We start from the raw sequence: 22,101 nt of genomic DNA on the forward strand, positions 1-22,101 counted from the left end.
GGCAGCCCATGGACTTTGAATACTGAATCCATTAGTTTGCGTGCTACTTTCGTGGCTGTGAACAGGTGGGCCAACGTGAGAAAGTAGCTGAATTTAGTTAACTTGTCTACTACCACCAAAAGAGTGTCAGCACCTTCAGATTTTGGTAAGCCTTCAATGAAGTCCATTGAGATTATTTCTCAGGCTTGTGAGGGTATGTCCAAGGGTTGAAGGAGGCCGAGATAAGGAATTTCCTCATGTTTGCACCGTTGACAAGTGGTGCATGCTATAACAAATTTGGTGACATCTTTTTTAAGGCCCTTCCAGTAAAAAAGTTGCCTTACCTGCCGATAAGTGACGTTGAGCCCAGAATGTCCACCGATGGGGGAGTCATGCAAGCTTTGAAGTATCTTCTTCTTCAACAATTCGTCTTCTCCAATCACCACTCTGTTCTGGAACCGCAATAGTCCCCCTTTTAATTGGTAGTTAGGATCATTAGTGGCTTGTGTGGAAAGCCTGATAAGTAGTTCTTGGATCCAGGGGGTCTGATCATAACTAAGGGTAATGTCCTGCACCCAATCTGCCACCACCGCCGAGATGGCTTGATAAGCGGCTGGCTCCTCTCTCCGGGATAGAGCATTGGCTGTTTTGTTTTCCTTCCCTTTTCGGTATAGAATGGTGAAGTCAAAGCCCAAGAGCTTGGTTATGCCCTTCCTCTGTAACTGGTTGTGTACCCGTTGTTGAGCTAAGAATTTGAGGCTCTCGTGGTCCGTCTTAATGGTGAATCTTCTGCCCTCCAAGTAATATCTCCATTTCTCTACTGCCATTAGAACGACCAACAACTCCTTGTCGTATATACTTAAGCCCTGATGTCTAGGGGCCAATGTGTGACTTAAATAAGCCACTGGTCGCCCTCCCTGGCTTAGCACTGCCCCTATACCTGTGTCACACGCATCTGTTTCTAAGATAAACTCTTTGGAGAAATTGGGTAGAGCCAGTGTTGGGGCTTGCAACATTGCCGTTTTGAGGGATTCAAAGGCATCCTCTGCTTCCATGCCCCAACCAAAATTATTCTTCTTGAGCAGCGTGGTCAGGGGTTTGCTAATTATTCCATACCCTTTGATGAATCGCCTGTAATAACCCGTTAGGCCGAGGAAGCCTCTTAAGTCCTTTAGGGTTCTTGGCCGGGGCCAGGCCTTCATAGCTTCAATTTTGTTAGGATCAGTACTAACTCCTTGGCCAGATATAATATGGCCCAAGTATTCAACCTGCCTTTCTGCAAATGAGCATTTAGACCTTTTTACATACAGCTGATGGAATCTAAGGACTTGAAATTCCAGCTTGAGGTGGGATAGATGCTGGTCTAGGGTAGTGCTGTATATGAGGATGTCATCGAAAAAAACCAACACGAATTTGCGTAAATAGGGAGCAAAAATGTGGTTCATCAATGCTTGGAAGGTTGCGGGTGCATTGGTGAGGCTGAAAGGTATTACCAAGAATTCATAATGCCCTTGATGGGTTCTAAAGGCTATCTTAGGACAATCGGCTAAGTTCATTCGGATTTGGTGGTATCCAGAAATCAAGTCAAGCTTAGAAAAAATGGATGCGCCTGTTAGTTTGTCTAGGAGGTCTTCAATAATAGGTATAGGAAATTGGTTCTTGATGGTTAGTGAGTTGAGTTGCCTATAGTCCACACAAAACCTCCAAGTGCCATATTTCTTTTTCACTAGAGGACTGGTGAGGCATATGAACTTTGGCTAGGTTGGATCAAATTTCTGGACAACATTTCTCCTATGAGTTTTTCTATTTCAGCCTTTTGTATGGGAGAGTATCGATAGGTCTTTAGATTTACTGGTTCACTGTTGGGTTTAAGGTGAATGGAATGTTCAATGACTCAATGGGGTGGCAAGGTTTGGGGAGTGGCAAACAGATCCTCAAATTCCATTAGCAATTTATGAATTGGTAGAGGGAAGTGTACCTTACTGTCCTTTGTTGCCAAGGCAGTTTCCCTTGGTGTAGAAAACTTCGGTTCTTCTACTGGCCTTAGCCCCACGTCCACTGCATAGATGGAATGCAGTTGTCCCACAGTAGTACTCCCTTGTTCCAACAATTTTTGAATTCGTTTCCCTGAAACAACCCTACAATCCCCTGGCTCTTGACTCCCATGTAAGGTAACCTGCTGGCCCTCCAAGTTAAAGGTTACTTCCAGGGTGTTGAAGTCGAATATTAAGGGACTCACTGTTTTCATCTAGTCTACCCCCAATACAACATGGCACCCACCCAATTTGAGTATTCTCAGATCTGCCGGGAATTCCCTCCCACTCATTAACCATTTGAAACCCATGCATCTGAGTTGGCTGACCATCCTGGTCCTGTCAGCTATTAGTACTGACAGTGGGGGAGTCTCCTGGGGGTTGCACTGTAGGTTGTGGGCTGCAGTCTCATCTAAGAAACTATGTGTGCTGCCACTGTCTATCAACACGACTATCTTCCTTTTCTAGGCCACCCTTGTCACCTTCACAACCCTGCTAGCTGCTTGACCCTACAAGGCGTGCATTGAGATCTCCCCACCTTCTTTTTCATCAGGCATTCCCTCATTTCCGTCCGTATCCGTTTCCGTTTCCTCCTCCTCAACTTCCTCCAGACCTTCCATGGTAAGTAAAGAGTTTCTTACACTGGTGGCCTTGTCCATACTTTTCACCACAACGGAAACATAGGCCCAGTTGTCTCTTTTGGTCCACCGTGAGATTTCTTGGTTGGGTCACAGGGTGGGGAACCTTACTGGTAGGTCCTCCTCGCGGACTTTGGAAATTTCCTCCCCTGTGATATCCCCCATAGGTATGATCCTCCCTGCTATTTTTAGACAACTTATGTCTCCTTGCAAACGTTTCCATCGAAAGCTCGTGTAGTCGAGCTTGTTTCGCTGCTTGTGCCACGGTGGTGGGGTATAACATCTTAACCGTCGGTCTAATTAACTCATCCAGCCCGCTGATAAAACTCGAAACAAAGTACTCCTCATCCAGGTAAGGCTGTGACAATGATAACAAGGACCTTAATTCTTCAAATCTAGTTTGGTACTCCTCCACTGTTCCATTCTGTTTTAATTTGTTAAATTTCTCAATTACATCCGATCTGGTCTTCTCTCCAAACCTTCTGCACAATTGGTTAACAAACTCTGGCCAACTTAAATCCAATCTGCCATGACTCCAATTTTGGAACCAAGCATCTGCCACATCATCTAAGTAGGAAGCTGCCATACATACCTTATCACCTTCTGCGATTCGATGTTGATAAAACACGCGTTCACATTTGCGTATCCACCACCTCGGCCTGTTCCGATCGAAGGCCGGAATCTCCATCCTCAGCGTCGGCTGAGAGGAATTAATACTCCCATAATTCCTCTGATGTGCTCCCTCCCCTGTTTCCGTTGGCTCTTGAGGATGCAGCCGATTCACCGGTGCAGTCAATATTGGTGCCGACGTTGATCGTGGGGGAAAATCCGTTGGCAAACTGACATTCGGTTGTCGAGCAAACATGCTAAGAGCTGCCGTCAGTTGCTGGCTGAGACCCGAGAATTCTTCTCGCAATCCGATCACGGCCCTATCTAACGCAGCTGTGTAATCTGATCTACTCCGGTGGATTTCTTCCTGTGTATTTCGGATTCCTAACTCCAGCGTTTCCAATCTATCGTCCACCTGTTCCTGGTGTTGACGCATACCCAACTCGATCGTGTCCAAGCTGACCTCCATCTACTTCGCTCGCGTACCGTCGGCCATCCTACTTGCCAGGTCGCGGGCTCTGATACCAATTTGTCAAGCTCGGGATCTGTTGAAGGGCTTCCTTCCGTAATTCTGAAAGAAACGGTTTAGGCGGGAAGAATTTAGAAGGAAAATATAGAGAGAGAAGGAGGGGGCGAGAGAAACGTGAATGAGAATGAGAGGGAAAGGAATCTGTGGAATAATCCTCACATAGCTTCCCCATCCTCAGCTTATCTTCATTTATAAGAGAGCTACACAGCTAGGCGCGGCAGTTAGGAACTGCCCATGCGCGCGCCTTTGAATTACAGATATCAGCTATAGGGTTATTACAATATTGCCATTACCCTTCTAATTACAGCGTTACCCTTGATCTATGACAGATGGCACTGTGAAAACAAGAGTTGTACGACCACTGGGTTAGCGGCAGCCACCGGTTCCAACTTTTGGGCCTTGTAAAACATATGCACCTTAGGTATGCTTCTAGACATTGGTTGACCCTCTCCGTTTGGCCATCGGTTTGAGGGTGGTAGGCAGTAGACAGCTGTAATCCAACTCCCAGCTTCTTGAACAATTCTTGCCAAAAATTACTAGTGAATATTTTATCCTTGTCACATACTATTGTATTAGGGACCCCGTGTAGCTTTACCACAAAATCCAAGAAAATTCTAGCCACCTCTTGGGATGAGAAGGGGTGCGTGAGGCTGATACAGTGCCCAGATTTTGTTAATCTATCCGCCACCACTAGAATCACGTCTTTACTTTCGGATTTTGGTAACCCTTCCACAAAATCCATAGATATACCTTCCCATGCTTGTTCTAGAACTTCCAAAGGCTGCAACATGCCTGGGTATGGCACTTGCTCGTGCTTGCATCTTTGGCATGTCTCGCAGGCCAACACAAATTCTACAACGTCTTTCTTTTGTTTTGGCCAATAAAACACTTATCTGACCTTGTGGTAGGTAGCTCGGATCCCGGAGTGTTCCCCTGTTGGTGAGCAATGCAGTGACCGCAATATCTTTTCTTTCAATTGTCACAACCCTAGGGGTGAATCAATAAATGGTCGTTAATAAATACTTGTATGTGTTGTTAGTTGCTAACTAGATGGGGGTTAAGTGGTTAGGGAATTAGTTTATTGTTTTGGCTATTATGTTAGTTAGTTGTTATATTGTTAAGAATGCTGATTGCTGGAAGCACTACAAGAGACCTACAACAGTATGAGGAAGGGCATCAGAGAATAATGACAAGTCCTTTTCTTTCAATCCTCTCTCTCTCTCTCTCTCTTTCTCTCTTTTTTCCCTTAATCTGTTCTCTCTCTCCCTCTAATTCTGTTCTTCTTCTTCTAAATTCCAATTCAAACCTTAGGACATCCTAGGGTCTTGACATCAACCCTTTATCATCTCCCACCACCAGTCTACCCTGAAATCTGATGAGGCCGTTGGACAGTGAGTAGCCTTTCTCATTTTCATTTTGTACTGCCAGTTGGGTTAAGAGTTCTTTCACCCACTTTGTATTCTCGTAGCTTTGTACCACTTTTTTCATCCATTCTGGCACCACTACTGTGATAGTGTGGCATTGGCCCTCCATGTCTCTATCTTCCCTTCTAGATAGGGCATCCGCTACTATATTTTCCTTCCCATTACAGTAGAGTATGGTATAATCCAACCCCATGAGCTTGGATACCCCCTTCTTCTGTAGCTGAGACTGTAACATTTGTTGTGATAGAAATCTGAGACTTTCATGATCTGTTTTAATCACAAAGGGGTTACCTTCTAAATAGTGCCTCCACTTTTCAACAGCCTTCAGTACTGCTAGCAGCTCCTTCTCATACACACTCCACCCCAAATGCTTAGGTCCTAGAGCCTGACTGATATAGGCTATAGGTCTTTCCTCCTGCATCAATACAACCCCTATTCCTTTGTCACAAGCATTCGTCTCTACTGTGAATTGTTTGGAGAAATCGGGTAGGGCTAATACTGGTGCTTGGGTCATTGCTATTTTTAGAGTTAGGAAGGCTGCTTCTGCTTGGGGATTCCAATGAAACCCATATTTCTTCAATAGATTTGTTAGGGGCCTGCTAATTACCTCGTAGTGCCTTATAAATTTTCGGTAATAGCCTGTTAATCCCAAGAATCCTCTCAGTTCTCTTACAGATCTAGGTGTTGGCCATTCCACCATTGCTGTGACTTTGCTGGGGTTTGTTTTAACCCCTTCCTTTGTAATAATGTGCCCCAAATACCCCACCTCATTCCTGGAAAAAATACACTTAGATAGCTTGACATACAACTGATTTGATCTAAGGATTTCAAATGTGATTTGAAGGTGGGTTAGGTGTTGTTCCAAGTTTGGGCTATAGAAGAGTATATTGTCAAAAAACACTAGGATAAACTTTTGAAGATAAGGAGCAAAAACCTATTTCATGAGTGCTTGAAAGGTAACAGGAGCATTAGTAAGACCAAAGGGCATGACTACAAATTCATATAGTCCTTGGTGGGTTCGAAAGGCTATTTTGGGAATATCGGTGGGTTTCATCCGGATTTGATGGTAGCTAGATCGGAGGTCCAGCTTAGAAAAAATTTTTGCTCCTACCAACTCATCTAGTAGGTCATCTATAAGGGGAATAGGGAATTTGTTCTTGATGGTGTGAGAATTGAGTTGACAGTAGTCAACACAATCTCCATGAGCCATCTTTTTTTTTAACCAACAATACGGGTGATGCAAAAAAGCTTTGGCTAGGTTGTATAAAGGAAGTGGCTAACATGATGGAAATTTGTTTCTTAATCTCAACCTTTTGGGTGGGTGAATAACGGTATGGTTGAATGTTTACTGGTGAGCTTTGAGGGGAATGGCATGGTCTAAAGGTCTTTTGGGTGGTAGGGAATTAGGCTCATTGAACAAATCCTTATATCTCTCCAAAAGTAAGTTCAAGCTATCTATGGTAGTTACCTGGAAATAGGTTGTGTCGCATTCTCCCTTCTCGCTTCGTTGAGGCTCTAGTCCTTCATCTGATTCTTCCCTTTCTATAGCTTGGATTGAATATAACTGCGTGATCTGTCCCCATTTCTTCTGGAACAACTCTTGCAATTTACTTCCCTTAGTCATCTTGCACTCCTCTTGTTCCAAGCTCCCTGTCAGTTTCAATCTCCTTCTCTCCATTTCTACCGTTACCTCCAATTTGTTGAAATCGAAGGTAAGTGGACTGACAGTTATCATCCAATCCACGCTCAGGACAATATTGCATCCTCCCAGCTCTAAGATTCTCAAATCAGTCTTGAACTCATAGCCATGCATCACCCATTTAAAGTCCACACACTTACAGTGGCTGTACATCTTTTGCCCATTGGCTAGGGTCATTGATAGGGGAGTGGTGTGGGTCACTTGGCATTTCAGTTCACGCGCAGTAGCTTCGTTGAAAAAGCTATGAGTACTGCCGCTATTGATCAACACCATCAACTTCTTATTTCCTACCCGCCCCACCACCTTGATAATCTGTCCCATAAGGCCACCTTTAAGAGCATGAAAGGAAATTTCTCCCCCTTCTTGCCCTTGATTGTCTACATAATCATCTTTTGCCTCTTTATCTTTTCCTTCCTATTCTTCCTCCCCTTGAGTTTCCTCCTCCTTTCTTTCTTCTCCTTCCATGTTAAGCAGGTGTCTCCTGCACTAATGGTTAGGTCCATATTTATCATCACATTTGAAGCATAATCCTAGCATTCTCCTTTGTTCCATTGTTGGAACTCTGTTAGCCGTGGTATTAGGACCCCCTTTTACACCTCCCGTAGGCACTGCAGACATTAATGCCTTAGTGTTGCCTCCTGTTAGGTAACCAGCCACCGACATTGGCCTCGGTGTTGATCTATTCTTCTTATATATGGCCTCTAGAGTTAATTCTTGCAGCTTGGCCTTATCTGCCGCTTCCCTCACAGTGACCAGTAGGAACATTTTTACCATGGACCTCAACTCGTCCTTCAGGCCACTAATGAAACTCGAGACAAAATATTGGCCTGTGAGAGTGGGTTGAGCACTCCACATCAACGCCCCCAGCTCCTTGAATTTTTCTTGATATTCTATGACTGTTCCTTCTTGCTTGAGTTTGTTGAATTCCTCAATGACATCGGTCATGTTCCTTTCTCCAAACCTCACACATAGCTCTTCTGCGAAGTTAATCCATCTCGCCCCCACACCCCTAGATTTGGACCACCCTTGGTACCAGCTATCGGCCATATCGTTAAGATATGCCGTAGCCATGGTTATCCTCTGATTCTCGGGTATGTGATAGAATTGAAAATACCTCTCCCATCTTCGGATCCACCAATGTGGTTTGGATCCTTCAAAAAGAGGTATCTCTAGCCTCGGTAAATGACCTTGGCTAGATCTAGAGGAATTCAGCTCTCGTACCTGCTCACGCGACTCTTCGAATTGTGATTCTACCGCGTCCGAAACTCCCTGTGGTCTCAACAATATGCTGGGTCTTGATGATCCCATCTCCGGCTCAGCTCGGGGAGGAAACTCCGGTGGCAAATGAAATTGAGACAAGGCGGACAACATGTTAATCACGTTGTTGATCTGTTGATCCATAGTCTCCCTCTACCTTGCTAATTCCCTTAGAACTCCATTATTAGATGCTGCGATATCCTCCTGTAGCTCTTCCCGAATCGATCATATTTCCTCCTTGCTCTGTGTAACTACCTCCTGCGTTTGAGTGAGCCCGACCTCCATCGCCTCCATTCGATTCTCTAGTTGCTTCATTCTAGTACCTTCTGCCATTTCTTCCAACGCCTCCTAGATCGTCCACTGGCCAATTCAGTTACCTCTTCACAGGATCACCGCCGAGGATGTCCCGCTTTGATACCAAATGTCAAGTCTCGAGAAAGAGGCTTGGATTTAACTAGTTGAAAAGAGAGAGAGAGAGAGATCGGAGAGAGAATTTTGAAGGGAAAGTGAGAAAATAGATTGGAGAGAAAAGTAGAGAGAAAGAATTCAATTCTCATTCCAAATTCATTCCCATCCTCCCACTAAACAGCCTTATATAGGCGGTTCCTCGTGGTTTACATGCACCCGAGGACGTTATGATAAAGCTACTAACAGAATCAGTTAACTCCCTCCCATTCTACAACTGAAATTGAAAATGCTATTGAAAATTACAATGCAGCCCCTGGGGTTGTGACAACATGTTGCTCTGAATGGGTGGCCCAAAACACAGATTGCACTGCCGCTTGAAATTCTCCCGATATAATTTTGGTATATTACGTTCTAAGTTGAAGAACCAAAGTTGTGAATCCCCTTCCAAATGTAAAGAAGCCAATCTGACCTCTTTCTTTGGCATTCTCTTGTGGTGAAAGAAATGTTCACATTTATTCAACCATCCTAATGGATCCATGACACCATCAAAGCATGGGAAATCAAGTTTGGAGTATTTGAGAACACAAGTACCATTGTCTCTATTTTGTTCCAATACCAGCCTCTTTCTGCCCATGACAGGCTCTATACTACTGCCTTCATCTTCATCATGAATCTCCAACCCAACAGCAGTAAATTCTTTAGAAAGCTCTTCTAACTAGGCCACTAACAATCGCATCACATGCTGCACAATCTTGCTCCCACTCCCTTCACAAATGTTCAATCCTATTGGTACATCTTCATAAAGGCCTCAAACTGCTGCTGAACGGTATGGAAGTTGCCAATAACTTCCTGATTTGATACCAATTTGTTACAATCCCGAGTTTGTAATTGATTTTTAGAGCGATGTACCTGAACTTTGAGGAAGGGATTAGTTGAAAGATTGTGCTTATGTGTTTTCCTATCCTTGTGACCTATTTTTCTCTTTTTAGTTTACTGTGATCAAGAGCTCATTGGAGAAAACTTTTCAATCTCTGAGTTTTAAGGAACTCTACCTTGGAGGAATTTCTGTTAATATTTTCTTTAACCCCCCCCCCCCCCCCCCCCCCCCCCCCCCTTCTTTTTGAGTACAACTGGATTCAAAAACCAAAACTAAATAACCACCTATCTTGAACTGCTTCCATGTCTATAGCTGCACGCGGAGATTACGTAGAAAAGTGAAATTGACAAGAAACTGAAATATAACTGAACTGAAACTGTCACTAAAAGAAATGAAACTAACTTGCTCCCTGTTTCTTGCACCCATGTGTGTAACATTGATAGACCTGCCCACTAAATGGAACCACCTTGATGCTCCCATATGATGTGGGACTGTCTCAAGGGAAATTTGGGCAGTTGTATCACAGGTGTAGAAGTAGATTTTAAGAAGTGTGAATTAGGGCTTGGGTTTAGTTTGCATGGAGTGGGATTTGTATTTTCAATTCGAAGGCAGTTAATGGTCAGTTTCTCAGAATTCTCTTCTCAATTGCTCTTATCTCCCTCTCTCTCTCTCATCTTCGCCATTCTCTTTCTGTCTTACACCAGTTTGGTATCAGAGCCAGACATCAATCCATTAAAGTTTGTTGACTGCAACTTCCATTCAATTGTCAGTTTCAGTTAACAATATTCCAGACCACCAGATTTTATCAACAAAGCCATATTCCGAGAAGACCAGTTGCTGCTCTCTCTGTTGTAGTCATCTTCTCCATTTGTTGCTGGAGATCTTGTCATCAGTTCTCATCGACCCTGTCGCCGATGCCACCTAACTCTTTTGCTGGCATCATCCAGGAAAATTGTTGCCGATGTCAGTGACTTTCTTGGAGTCACTGCCGTAGTTGTAAATCTTTGCCACTGCAAACCCACAAAATTCCTGCTGCACTCTCCTCTGCTCAACTACCAGAAACCCACTTTCAATTTAGCCCTAAGCCATATTCAGGCCTGACCCGACCTATTTGAAACCCAATACTTGTTCCAAGTACTTAACTTCAGTCTAACCCTAATACAATTAAACCTGACTGAATATCCAATTTAATTATCCCAAACCTAAAGCCCATACTATTTTGCCTTCAACCCAATTCCTTAAACCCAAATCCCACTCCATGCAAACTAAACCCAAGTCCTAATTCACCAATCCAGCCATAACCCAAGCTATCAGGTAAGCTCTTTAGTGTTTTATTTAAAGGTTGGTCAAAACTTTTCCACTGGAACTTGATTACTTCTTATATGATCAGGAAATTTTTATAGAATGGATTGGACCAAGAAAACCTTAATTGCATGACCCCCAAACTTGTGCTACATGTGAGCTTTCCCGTATTGCCACATAACTTATTCTTCCATGATTTGCCATGCCTCAACCTTAGCATTTTCTTTTTTGAATTTTTGCATTGTGAACATATGACATGTTATTTGCATTATTTGCCTCAGTTTGCATGAGCATTAGAAATAGCTTAGGTTTGCATTATTTCTTTGTAGTTTAGCTTACCTCAACAATTATCCATTTGTTTAAAAAAAGAAAAAAAGAAAAAAATGGTCCAAACCAAAAATCAAAACCCCAATCTACCTGAACCCTCATCCAATGGTTCTCAAACCTTGTCAACCTTGTCCTCTCACCTTGACACATTCCAAAAGTCAGCGGATTACAAGTATCAACATCTTAATGATCCGTTTGCACAAATTCTTAAACTTTTAGGAAAAAGGTCTATTGAAGAACCAGTTGCTGAGTCTAGTCATCCACAGGGTACACCCATGATAGGGTTAGTGCAAGGTATCCTCCCTCCTGAACCACCACCCATAGGAACTAGGGGAGTGAACAAAGTTCTTTGGCCCATTAACAATCCAATTCAATTTAAGGAGTCCTAGGTTAACCTAGAATCTATATATGATGAAGCTATCTTCGAGGACTTAGAATTTGATAATCATCTTCAGGTTCATAGGCATCAAGATAGAAATAACCAGGATGACCATGTTGACATGATTAGAAGAGTCACGTTAGATGTCCATTGTTATGATGGGAAATTGGATCCTACCTTCTTCTTTCACTCAAATAAAATTGATTGGGTCTACCAAGAAGTATTGGCAAAATGCGATACATACCGTGGAATGCTTAGGAGAGCCACCCATCACTCAATGGGTAATGATGAAGTAGAAGCTCAAGGAGAAGTATCTGCCTTCCACTTATAGGAATGACTTGTACTCCCAACTCCTAAATCTTAGGCAAGGCTTAACTGTGACTAGTTATAAAGATAGCTTATCCAGAGGATTGATATTTTTGAGGGCACTTGCCACATAGTCACTAGGCTTGTAAATGGCCTTAGGGACGAAATTAGGAGACAGGTAGAGTTTCATTCTCCTTCGTCAATAGAGGAAGCCAGTAAGGAAGCCCTTGCCATTAAGTGTGACCTTAGGACTTCCCTTTCATAGGAGCATGCCTCAAGTGAGTGACTCTCGCTTGACTACATCTTCTTCTCGACCTAGATTAGTCCCTCAGTTTGAAGCCATTTCCCATACTCCATATTGTCAAGCCCTCAGATTGAGGGCTAGGCAATTGTGGAATGCTGAGAAGAATTTCGGGAAAAGATAGAAATTTTAGGAAGAAAGAGAGAGAGAGCACGAGAGAAGGGAAGACAAGAGAACGAGGGAGATGGAGGGAGAAATTGAGAAGAAAGAGAGTGGAAGAAATCTGTTATTCTCAATCGATGCCTTTCTCCTTCTACAACAACCTCTTTAAAGGCGTTTCTTTTAGTTAAGGCAGCCAACCAAAGTTAGTTAGGTTGTTCTAAACTACCTAACCATTAGCTTGTTACAAACGGTTATAGTAGTTTCCGCTATTACAATTCTATCCTTGGGTCGTAACAATTCCCCTCCCGATAAAAAAATTCTTGTTCCCAAGAATTTACAATGACGGCTATGGTTCAACCAATCTCTGCTTTCACTACTTGTTGCCCCCTTCTCTCCTTCTGTCTCTTTCGCTTTTTCCCTTTTAGTAGTAGAAGTGTAGCAATGTTCACAGCCCTTGAATCTTCCTCCTTGCCTTAGCCCTTTCATCAAACTCAACAGCCTTTATAGAATACAACTCCTCCTGTTGATCACCTTGCACTCCTCAATTTCTTCATGGAAAATAACCTCTTCTTCTTCATCTTTTGTATCTAGTCCTTCCATATTAAATAGTAGTCTTTTGCATTGGTGGCCTTGACGAAATTTGTCTCTACATTTATAACACAATCTTATTTGCCTCCTCTGCTCTGGCATAGGATTTTTGGCTGTATCAAGGTTAGTGTTAACCTCAAAAATCCCTTCCAACTGTTAACTAGTGGGCTGATTACCACTCAATGACATTCTGTACTTTTTAAAAATTGCTTCTAGTGCTAGTTCTTGCAGCTAGGGTTTCTCTGTTGCTTATTTCACCGATGATGGCATCATCATCTTAACCATCAGTCGCAGCTCATCCTTCAATCCACTAATAAAACTCAACACGAAATAGGGTTTTGTTAGGCTTGGTTGCAATATCCATAGTAATGCTCGCAATTCTTCGAACTTCATTTGGTAATCTATCACTGAACCCTCTTGTCTTAATTTATTAAATTCTTCAACTTCGTTTTCCATACTCCTCTCTCCAAACCAATCACATAGTTCTTCAGAGAATTCAAGCCAATTCACCGCTCCACCCTTGGCTTGCCTCCAACCTTGGTACCATGAGTTAGCCATATCATTGAGATAGGCTGCTGCAAAGGTTACCTTATGCTCCTCACTAATTTGGTAAAATTCAAAAAATCTCTCACGACGACGGATCCACCACCTAGGTTTTACACCCTCAAGAATGGAATTTCCAATTAAGGCATAGGTGTATGACCAATAACTTGGGAAGAAGTACCCCTTACTGGATTTTCCCGCTCCAACGCATGCCTATCTTCAATTTCCAGCCCTCCATTCGGCTTGGGTAGAATGCCATCCTATCCAAGATCGGGTCAGAACCCGTTCTTGGAGGAAAGTCGGACGGTAGACAAAATTGGGGTAGGGCAGCCAGCATGTTGAACATGCTGTTGATCTTCTGCTCGTATTACTCCGCCTTTTCCTAGCCCTTCTCCAATTCACGTGTGCTCTCTTTGATGACTGCCATGTCCTCCCAACTCTAGATCATGACCTCTTGAGTTTGAGACATACTGAATTCCCATGCCTCGACTCAATTCGATTTTCCAGTTGCTTCAATCAGGTCCCTTTTTCCATGCAAACCACGTTCCCATTGTCGATTCCGTTGGAGTCTACTATCATCTGTCGCAATCTACCTCTGTCTTTGACTCACGCTTGGAAGTCGCCGAGGATCACCGGCTTAGCCAAGAATCAACCATCAAAATTCGCCTTCAAAAACCCAACCCAACTGCTACGAGCTTACTGGAATCAGATACTAAAATTACTGAGCTCTCAACCGAGAAGCATCAATCTTGAACTTCAATCAAGACTGATCCTTGAACTTGTGCCGACTTCACACCTTCCTTCTCGTCGCAATCCCAACTGCAATTTGTTGGGGTTCTCGCTCACCCAAACCTGTGTTGTCTCCTTCAAGTCCACTAAGAATTAATCGGGGAGCTCACTTGATCGGCTTCGCCTTCAAACGACGAACAAGAAGTGCTCAAACTTTCGCCAGAAGCCGCCTTTGATCATCATCGAGACCAATCGGCCAATCTTGATTCTCTTTCGTCTGTTCGATGCTATTGTAATTTAATAGTTGTCGCAAGAATCACTGGCCAAATTCGTCGGACTCTTCTTCATTGAGTCAACGGCCGAATTAGACAACCCCAAATCACTCAGCTCAATTACCGTTGTCCTTGCTTTGGAATTGCGCCTTAAGACCGTCGGAGATCGCCGGCTTCGTTGATCTTCCTAAGATTGCTTTTACAGCTCAGTCACTTCCGGCACTGCTTGTTTTGTGTCGAATGAAACCCTAATTTCATTGCTCAAGGTTTCTCTCAATTTGCCAAAATCACAGCCAGGGATTGACTGGCTCTAATACTAAATTGTCAAGCCCTCAGATTGAGGGCTGGGCAATTGCGGAATTCCGAGTAGAATTTCGAGAAAAGATAGAAATTTTAGGAAGAAAGAGAGAGAATGAGAGAAGGGAAGAGGAGAACGAGAGAGATGGAGGGAGAAATTGAGAAGAAATAGAGTGGAAGAAATCTGTTATTCTCAATCGATGCCTTCTTCTACAACAACCTCTTTAAAGGCACTTCTTTCAGTTAAGGCTAACTGCCATCCAAAGTTAGTTAGGCTGTTCTAACCTACCTAACCATTAGCTTTTTACAAATGGTTACAGTAGTTTCCCCTATTACAATTCTATCCCCGGGTTGTAACACATATCCTATCTTTCCAATAAAGATCTACTTATTTCTTATCTCAAATTCTTAATCAAAATTTGGGGTTACTATGTTTTTTGGTTAGTGTTAGTGTTGAACGTTGATTTTTCCTTCCTTGTTATTTTTATTTGGCTATGTTAGACCAAACTGCAAGTTGCCTAATAAGAGTAGGTGTGGGTCTAATCAGTAGCCAGCAACCAACATTGCCTTAGGTAACTCGTTTGGGCTTGGTCTTGTATATATATAATGCACCAACACCATGCTAAACAAAATAATATGGTGTATATGTATTGATTAATACATGAAGGTTGATTAGAGGTTGGGGGCCTTGTACTTGTCTACCTATACCCTTACCCGTGCAGGTATTTTTTTTTTTAGTTAATACCTGCCCCTTTGAACAAAATTTTAGGTCCGTACTGGCTCCAAATGGACCAAATTTGTGATATACCTGCAAAGTAGAGTGAAAATTTCTATCCCTAGTGATTCAAAGCTGAGTGAGTGAAAAGTTGGCTTTAGGATTGACTAAGCCCATTTGAAATGGCAACTAAGTTTACTGTGGAGGTTGTTTGAATTGAGGAGAGTGGACAGTAGACTGAAAAGTTGACTGTGAGATCGACTGTCTAAGCCAGTTGGCAGGATGCTGGCACTTATCCAGAAGCTGACATTATAATGTCAATTGACTTCTAGAAGTCACATTGACAAAACAACCTTCCAACAACCAATCATAAGTTGTGCTGTCCACCAACATTCCAATAACTTTAGTACAGAAGGCAAGGCGTTTCAGCTGGTGAGAAGTTCTCTAGGAACTCCCGTTGAACTGTAAAGAGAGTCTGAGTGTAGTGTGTTACCTTGTCCAAGGTGGCTGCTATGAGTGTGCTGAAGCAAGTGCTAGCTGATTGAGCTTGTGACTGGGCTGGCTAGTGTACTTCAGGTAGTATGCTGTGGTGCTGGACTTGTGGAGAAGGAAGGAGACTGAGCCTTCTGTGTGGCTGAGATTACTTCAGCTGGACTTTTATTTGGTAAGATGTCATTGTGTCTCATGAGATGCGCATGGCATCAAATTATCATTGTGTGTTGCATGAAGTTGGCATTTGTCATGACCCAAGGATCCCCAAAGGAGAGATTAGTAAAAATAATAGTAGGAGCTTACATGCATTATACAATAATTGTAATTTTCTTCTTCTTTTTCTGTTATAATCTTTGTCCTTAGCTATAGGCAGTTAGGCTTATTGTTGTTCTGCACATGGGTGCATGTGGGAGGCTGTTAGGCTATACATAAGCCACAGGAGGATGAGACGGATTATGTTTTAATTGATTAATGAATTCTCTGATTCCCTCTTGAATTCTCTCACAATCTCCCTCCAATTTCCCTCTGATTTCGCTCCCGATCCTTCTGATTTCCCTCTCCTTTTTTCTGTTCTGTCTGTAATCCTCCCCCATTTCTTGCTGCATTTTCCTTCCTCTCCATCTAATTCCCCTCTGATTTCTCTCAATTTCCAATCCAACCCAGTCTGAACCCTAGGTACATGACAGTGTTACACATGATTTGTGTCATCCATGGATATTACTGATATGTGCATTGGGTGAGACATGCAAACTGATTTTTGGGGCTGAGTGTGCAAAATTGAAAGTGATATGGAACTCTTTCATGGATTTTGACTTAAAGCTAGTGAGGGGCTCTGTAATGGTGTGTCAACCATGGAAGAGATGCTGGTTATTCTCATGTGTTTTGACTTAAAGTGAGCAAGGGGCTGCTCTATAAATGGATCAGTGTCAACCATGGAAGGAAATCTCCTAGATTTTGACTTAAAACAAATTTGCTCGAAGATGGATGTGTCAAGCACAGGTGTGATTTGGTGATGGCCTTAAGACTTATGGGGTATCCAGGAATAAAGTTTTGTGAATTGTTGAGCACGGCATTGTGTGTGCTTAGCATGTGATCTTACTGAGCACGTGTAACTCGCTCGTGGATCTCTAATATTTTTCACAGTGGAGCCCAAGCTATGATGTTGTCTAGAGGTTCACCTTTGAGGGTATTAAACTTATGGCATTTAATAATTTTGCATGAAAGCTAAGCTTTTGATTTGACATGGTATGTACTGATTTAATATACTCAATTTAATGTGTAAGATTTAAAGTAAGGCTATATTTATAGGTATTTTTTGACAGTTTGTATGTACTTTGGCCTATGACGAGGAGGCCAAGATGACGTCTATATTTTGTTATAAAATGTGATGTTGATTTTTTAATGTATGTCTAGAAGCTATGAAGCACAGACACGTAGACATGAGAACATGACATTTTGAAAAAGTAGGGCATCTACATGACATTTTGAAAAAGTAGGGCATGACACAGTCAAGATACACTAATTAATAAAATAATTTTATATATATTTTTAAGCATAACAGAGTAGGAAGAAATTCAAAAAACTATATTCCAAACACACAAATATGCATTTAAAGTTCATAAGCCAAAATTCCGAATACTCAAATCTAATTACCAATTAACTCACACTCCAATTGTCTTCATTCCTTACAATCTAGCTGATGTTCAAAGAGAATAGAAACATGAAAGGTATGAAATCTAAACAATTATGCAATCAAAAAATGGAAAAACAGAACAATCATGCAATTGCCAAGTTGTAAAACTAAAGACTAAAAAAAGATACTTTTTAGTCTTAGAAGTGTCCACGTAGGGAACACATGCATCCTACAAGTGTCCTTTCTCGTAGCCTTTTAAAAACTTCTAAGTGTCGAACATGCCATGTGGGTGTGTCAAATACGTGTCGGATTGTCTGACACACCGGCAACATTGGTATGACAAGTCCTATGAAGTGTGCCCATGCTTTATAGACTAGAAGTATGACCAAGAATATGTGTTTGGGTGAGATGGTTTATTTGTTGATGTTGAAAATCCTGGAGGGTAATGCACCCAAGTAATGGTCATCTAAGAAGCATGGACACAGAGACAAGGACACAATATTTTTTTAAAAAATTAGGACACAAAATGGTTGGGATACATTAAGTAAATATACTAAATTTTTATATTTCTAGTGACAGCAATCGGCAGATGCACCCAGTCCGGCAGTCCCCACTCAACGTTGCTATGGTCTGCCAGAGATCACAGCTTCAGAGTTGACACCACACCAGTCTGCTGGTGACTTGACGGAAACGAAGCACAGGCTTGCCTTTCTCGTTCACGTTCCAGACCTCCAGTTCCAACAACTAATGAATGATGTTAAATACATCTTAAAGTAAGCTTTCAATAAGGAGATCAAAGAATCAGATGAAGAACCCAGTCCAAATTGGAGTTAGAATCCAGTCGAACATCTGGGTAACCATTCATCTTTTCTGTGTCTGTAAGGGGACACGTGTGTCCCCCTGCATGTCCCTTTGAGAATGACGAAAGCAGTGTTAGACACGCCACACCGGCATGTCTTGACACATTTTGCCAGCATGTTGCCGTGTCTGCTTTATAGATGGTCATCAATGAATAAGTAGAGATTGTGACCAGTAAATGGTGGTAAGGAAGTGTATGTATCAAGTACAAAACAAGTAACTAAGTCTAGAACAGAGAATAAATAGATAGCTGAGCCCAACATTCAACTGTATTGTCAATTTTGCAACTTCAGAGAGCCTGGAAGATTGGTTGTTCAAGCTGTTAAGAGTAAAATAGTATAAAGGATAAAGTTAAGGATAAAGTTACCCCTCTATCTAATAACTTAAGTTTTTAGATCAAATGGTGGTTAATAATTCAACACAAGCCATGAGTCAACTGGAAAAGACCAAGGTTTTAGAAGTTCGAGAATTGGGGAGACAATCAACTGTAAAATTGACCAACCATTCTAGAATGTAGAACAGGCCAACTAAGAGAGGTGACAATCGACTGTGCAGAACAATGAACTGGAGAAAGCCAAGGTTTTGGAAGTTACGACTATTGAGGGGGAACAATCTACTGTAAGGTCAAGTAAGAGGTGACAATCTACTGTCCAGAACAGAATACAAATTACCTTAACTATGGGAGAGAATAGACTTAAAGAGTAGACTGTGGAAACTAGAGATCAAGTGAAGTTGATTGATAAGAGATGAGTCGACTATTGTATTGTGTCTACTGAAGAAGAATAGAGTTGGGAATCGAAAGAATTAAAAAAATGGAAGCCTGAAGTTTAACCATAATAATAACACCCATAAAATGATGTAATGCTCACCTTAAGCACATTAAGAGGAAGATGCCACTAGTCCACTCTTGCCTCAAGCACATGCCAATGACTGGAGAGCAGATACCGCGGGGTCCCATACATATATTCTGTTGTGCCATTGTCCATGGTAGACAATATCCAGCTAGGGTACGAGGAAGGAAAGTGGGGTCTTGAGAAGAGTTAATTGCATTGAATGTTAATAATTAAGAAGAAAAATTTTTCCATGCTTTATTTAACAATTAATTATGGGTATTTAAGGGACAGTTTGTTACATGCATTAAAGCTAGATTTTAACAAGCTCATTTTGGTCGTGTCACTTCATATCCCACTCTGAATGAGTTGCTGTTCACCATAGTGTTTGATCAGCAGTAACATGAGTATATGGTAACACGAGTATATGGTAGGTGAAACCAGAAGGCTATTCAAGCACTTCCCTTATGGTTGGGTGGGTGATTGAACTGTAGAAGTCCATAAAACTCAGAGAAAAGTTTTTCTTCTACCCCAGAGATTGACATGGAATTTGACAAACATATCATTATTTTGTGATGAATTTAATTTTGTTTTGGCAGGAGCAACATCGTCACCGAAGATATAAGCAAACTGTTTGTACGAAAACAAGGCGACCTCAGTTCGCAAAATGAGGGATAGTTCCTTGTAGCTGAGCCTGCTGTAGCTTTAGATCAACGTACCCCCATTCTGTTGTACTGTTTTTTTTACGTTGCCAAATGTGTAACTTGAGAACCTTAGAGGTGCTGGTTGTACTGTTTACTTTACGTTGCAAAATGTGTTGCTTGAGAACCTTAAGAGGTGCTGCCTTGCCTTGCCTTGCCTTTGTGTAACGGGGCAATGTTTTTTCTACCCTGCAATACAACAAAGGGTTGTGTTTGTTTTTTACATTTTGAGTTTATCTAGAAATCCAATGAGAGGTATTGTGCTGGTAGTTTGGTTTACTAAACCCTAAGGGGATAAAAATCCAATGAGAGGTATTGTGCTGGTAGTTTGCTAAACCTTAAGGGCCTGTTTGATTGGTTATATTTTTTATGAAAAATGTCTAATTATTTTTATGAAAATAATCAAATATCCTTAACTTTTTTATAAAAAATATGTGTATGGTACAAATATTTAAACTTTCTTTTCATGGATTTATTTTTCAAGGGAGGGGTAGTTTTTGTTTTCTAGGCAATCATTACTTAGAATTAAATTTTAGGTAATATAATACTCAGTATTTAATATTAAGAGTATTTTTAGAAATTACGGGGTCAAAATGGTATTTACTATAGTTTCGGGCTTATATGTAATATTCAAAACATAAACAAAAGGCGAGCGACTATGTCAAAGCAAGTCAATGAAGGTAAAGTTGTCCAAATAAGCGATATTTGACAAAATCAAGAGATTTGCGAAGGTTTGAGGTCAAGAACACATTCGATTAGGGGCATTCGGGTAAAAGTGCAGATTTCGTAAATTGCCTGAGGGAGGTTGAAACGATGAATTCCTTAGAAATTCTTGAGGGAAATGAGAAGTTTAAAATGTGTGGGCAGTCAAGGAATTAACGAAAAGTCTAGGGGTGCCATGGATAGGGAGAAAATGTAATTAGAAAATACTTGGGGACAAAACTATAAATTTTGAAAATGCCATGGTGTGAACCCGACCGGCAGCCTGTGGCTGCCAACCAGCCGCCTGGAGGCGTTGGGAAGGTCGCCTGGAGGTGCTAGAGTGGTCTCCAGGTGATGATGAGGGGATTTGTGGTCGTCATTGGTCGGAAATGCCCGAGACGCGACCGATTTTAATGGCGGATGGGATTTTCGATTTAGGTTGAATTTTTCGAGGCAATTTTCTCATGATTTAGGGCTAGTTGATTGACCTGGAAGCTATATTTGGGGATAAGGAGATAAGAACAAGCGGGATTTGGTGGAAATTTGGGTAAAAAATGAATATAAAAGGGGGTCGTTGGGCGAGGGTTTTGAAGCACAATAGGGTTGAATTTCTCTCATTTGGCAAGAATAGAGCAAAGAGGTTAGAGGGCTTTTGTTCTTTGAGTGGTAAGGATCATTTCTGGAGAGTTTTGAAGAGTTTCGTGTACATTTGATAGGGTTTCAGTGAGTTGGCCGGAACTGCCAGACTGTGACCTGCAACTGGTTTTAAACCCCTTTCTGGTGAGTTTTTATGACGGGTGAAGGGTCCATTGAGGTCGCCTCATCAAGCTCTTCAAGGCATCATAATTGTTTTGGTCAAAAGAAGTCGCTGGAAAGCCACCATCGCCGGAGAAGACGACCTGCACCGGTTGCACGTGAGCTTTACTCGTCGAAGCCTTGGGTGGTGCGTGAGGTACTGTTTGGGCTTGAAATTAATTTTATAATTTTTCTAGAATTATTTTAGGAGGGTTTATGCAAAAATATTTAGAGAAAATAGGTGTTTGGTATTTATTATGATTTTTCGAGAGGAAGAAATATTTAAAAAATAGGAAAAATTGAGGAAATTATAGAAAAAAAAAGAAATATTGATTTCTAAGATCTTAATGGTAAATAGGAAACGACTAGGTTGTTGGAAGGAAAGATTGCACGTTTTTCGAGACACCACGTTTTTTGAGGCAAAAACTAGTCTTTTCGAATTGAGGTAAGTGATATGATTCTAGTCTTACCTTTGTTTGGAAGTGCCTTGGTGTGCGTGTAGTGAGTTCAGGTGAGCGATTTGACCCTCCCAAGCTTAGGTTACATGTTATTGAACTAGTTTCAGCGAGCGGTTATACCCTCTTGAACTTGGGATATTATGCATTGGTGTTTCATTTATGTACTTGTGAAATTATTTGCATATTGATCATGTGGTATATTACATCAACTGTTTTAACTTACAAATGAGTTGGTGCATGGCCTGTGATTTTCACATCATCAGGGTGTCGATTTTTGTGTCGTTGTGTCCGTATGAGATGAGATGGGGTCTTTTTGAG

General features: G+C 41.7%; 1 protein-coding gene across 1 annotated transcript in view; it reads left to right on the forward strand.

The window, feature by feature from the left end:
- Positions 1-20,051, forward strand: part of LOC127786795 (uncharacterized) — a 44,045-nt gene extending 23,994 nt beyond the window's left edge. Inside the window, exon 3 of the mRNA XM_052314457.1 lies at positions 19,727-20,051. Within this exon, the coding sequence (XP_052170417.1) occupies positions 19,727-19,805 (79 nt within the window). The 3' untranslated portion in view covers positions 19,806-20,051. The remainder of the gene's footprint in view (positions 1-19,726) is intronic.
- Positions 20,052-22,101: the final 2,050 nt, after the last annotated feature.

This window comes from Diospyros lotus, chromosome 12, assembly GCF_014633365.1.
Source record: "Diospyros lotus cultivar Yz01 chromosome 12, ASM1463336v1, whole genome shotgun sequence".
NCBI classification, from domain to species: Eukaryota; Viridiplantae; Streptophyta; class Magnoliopsida; order Ericales; family Ebenaceae; genus Diospyros; species Diospyros lotus.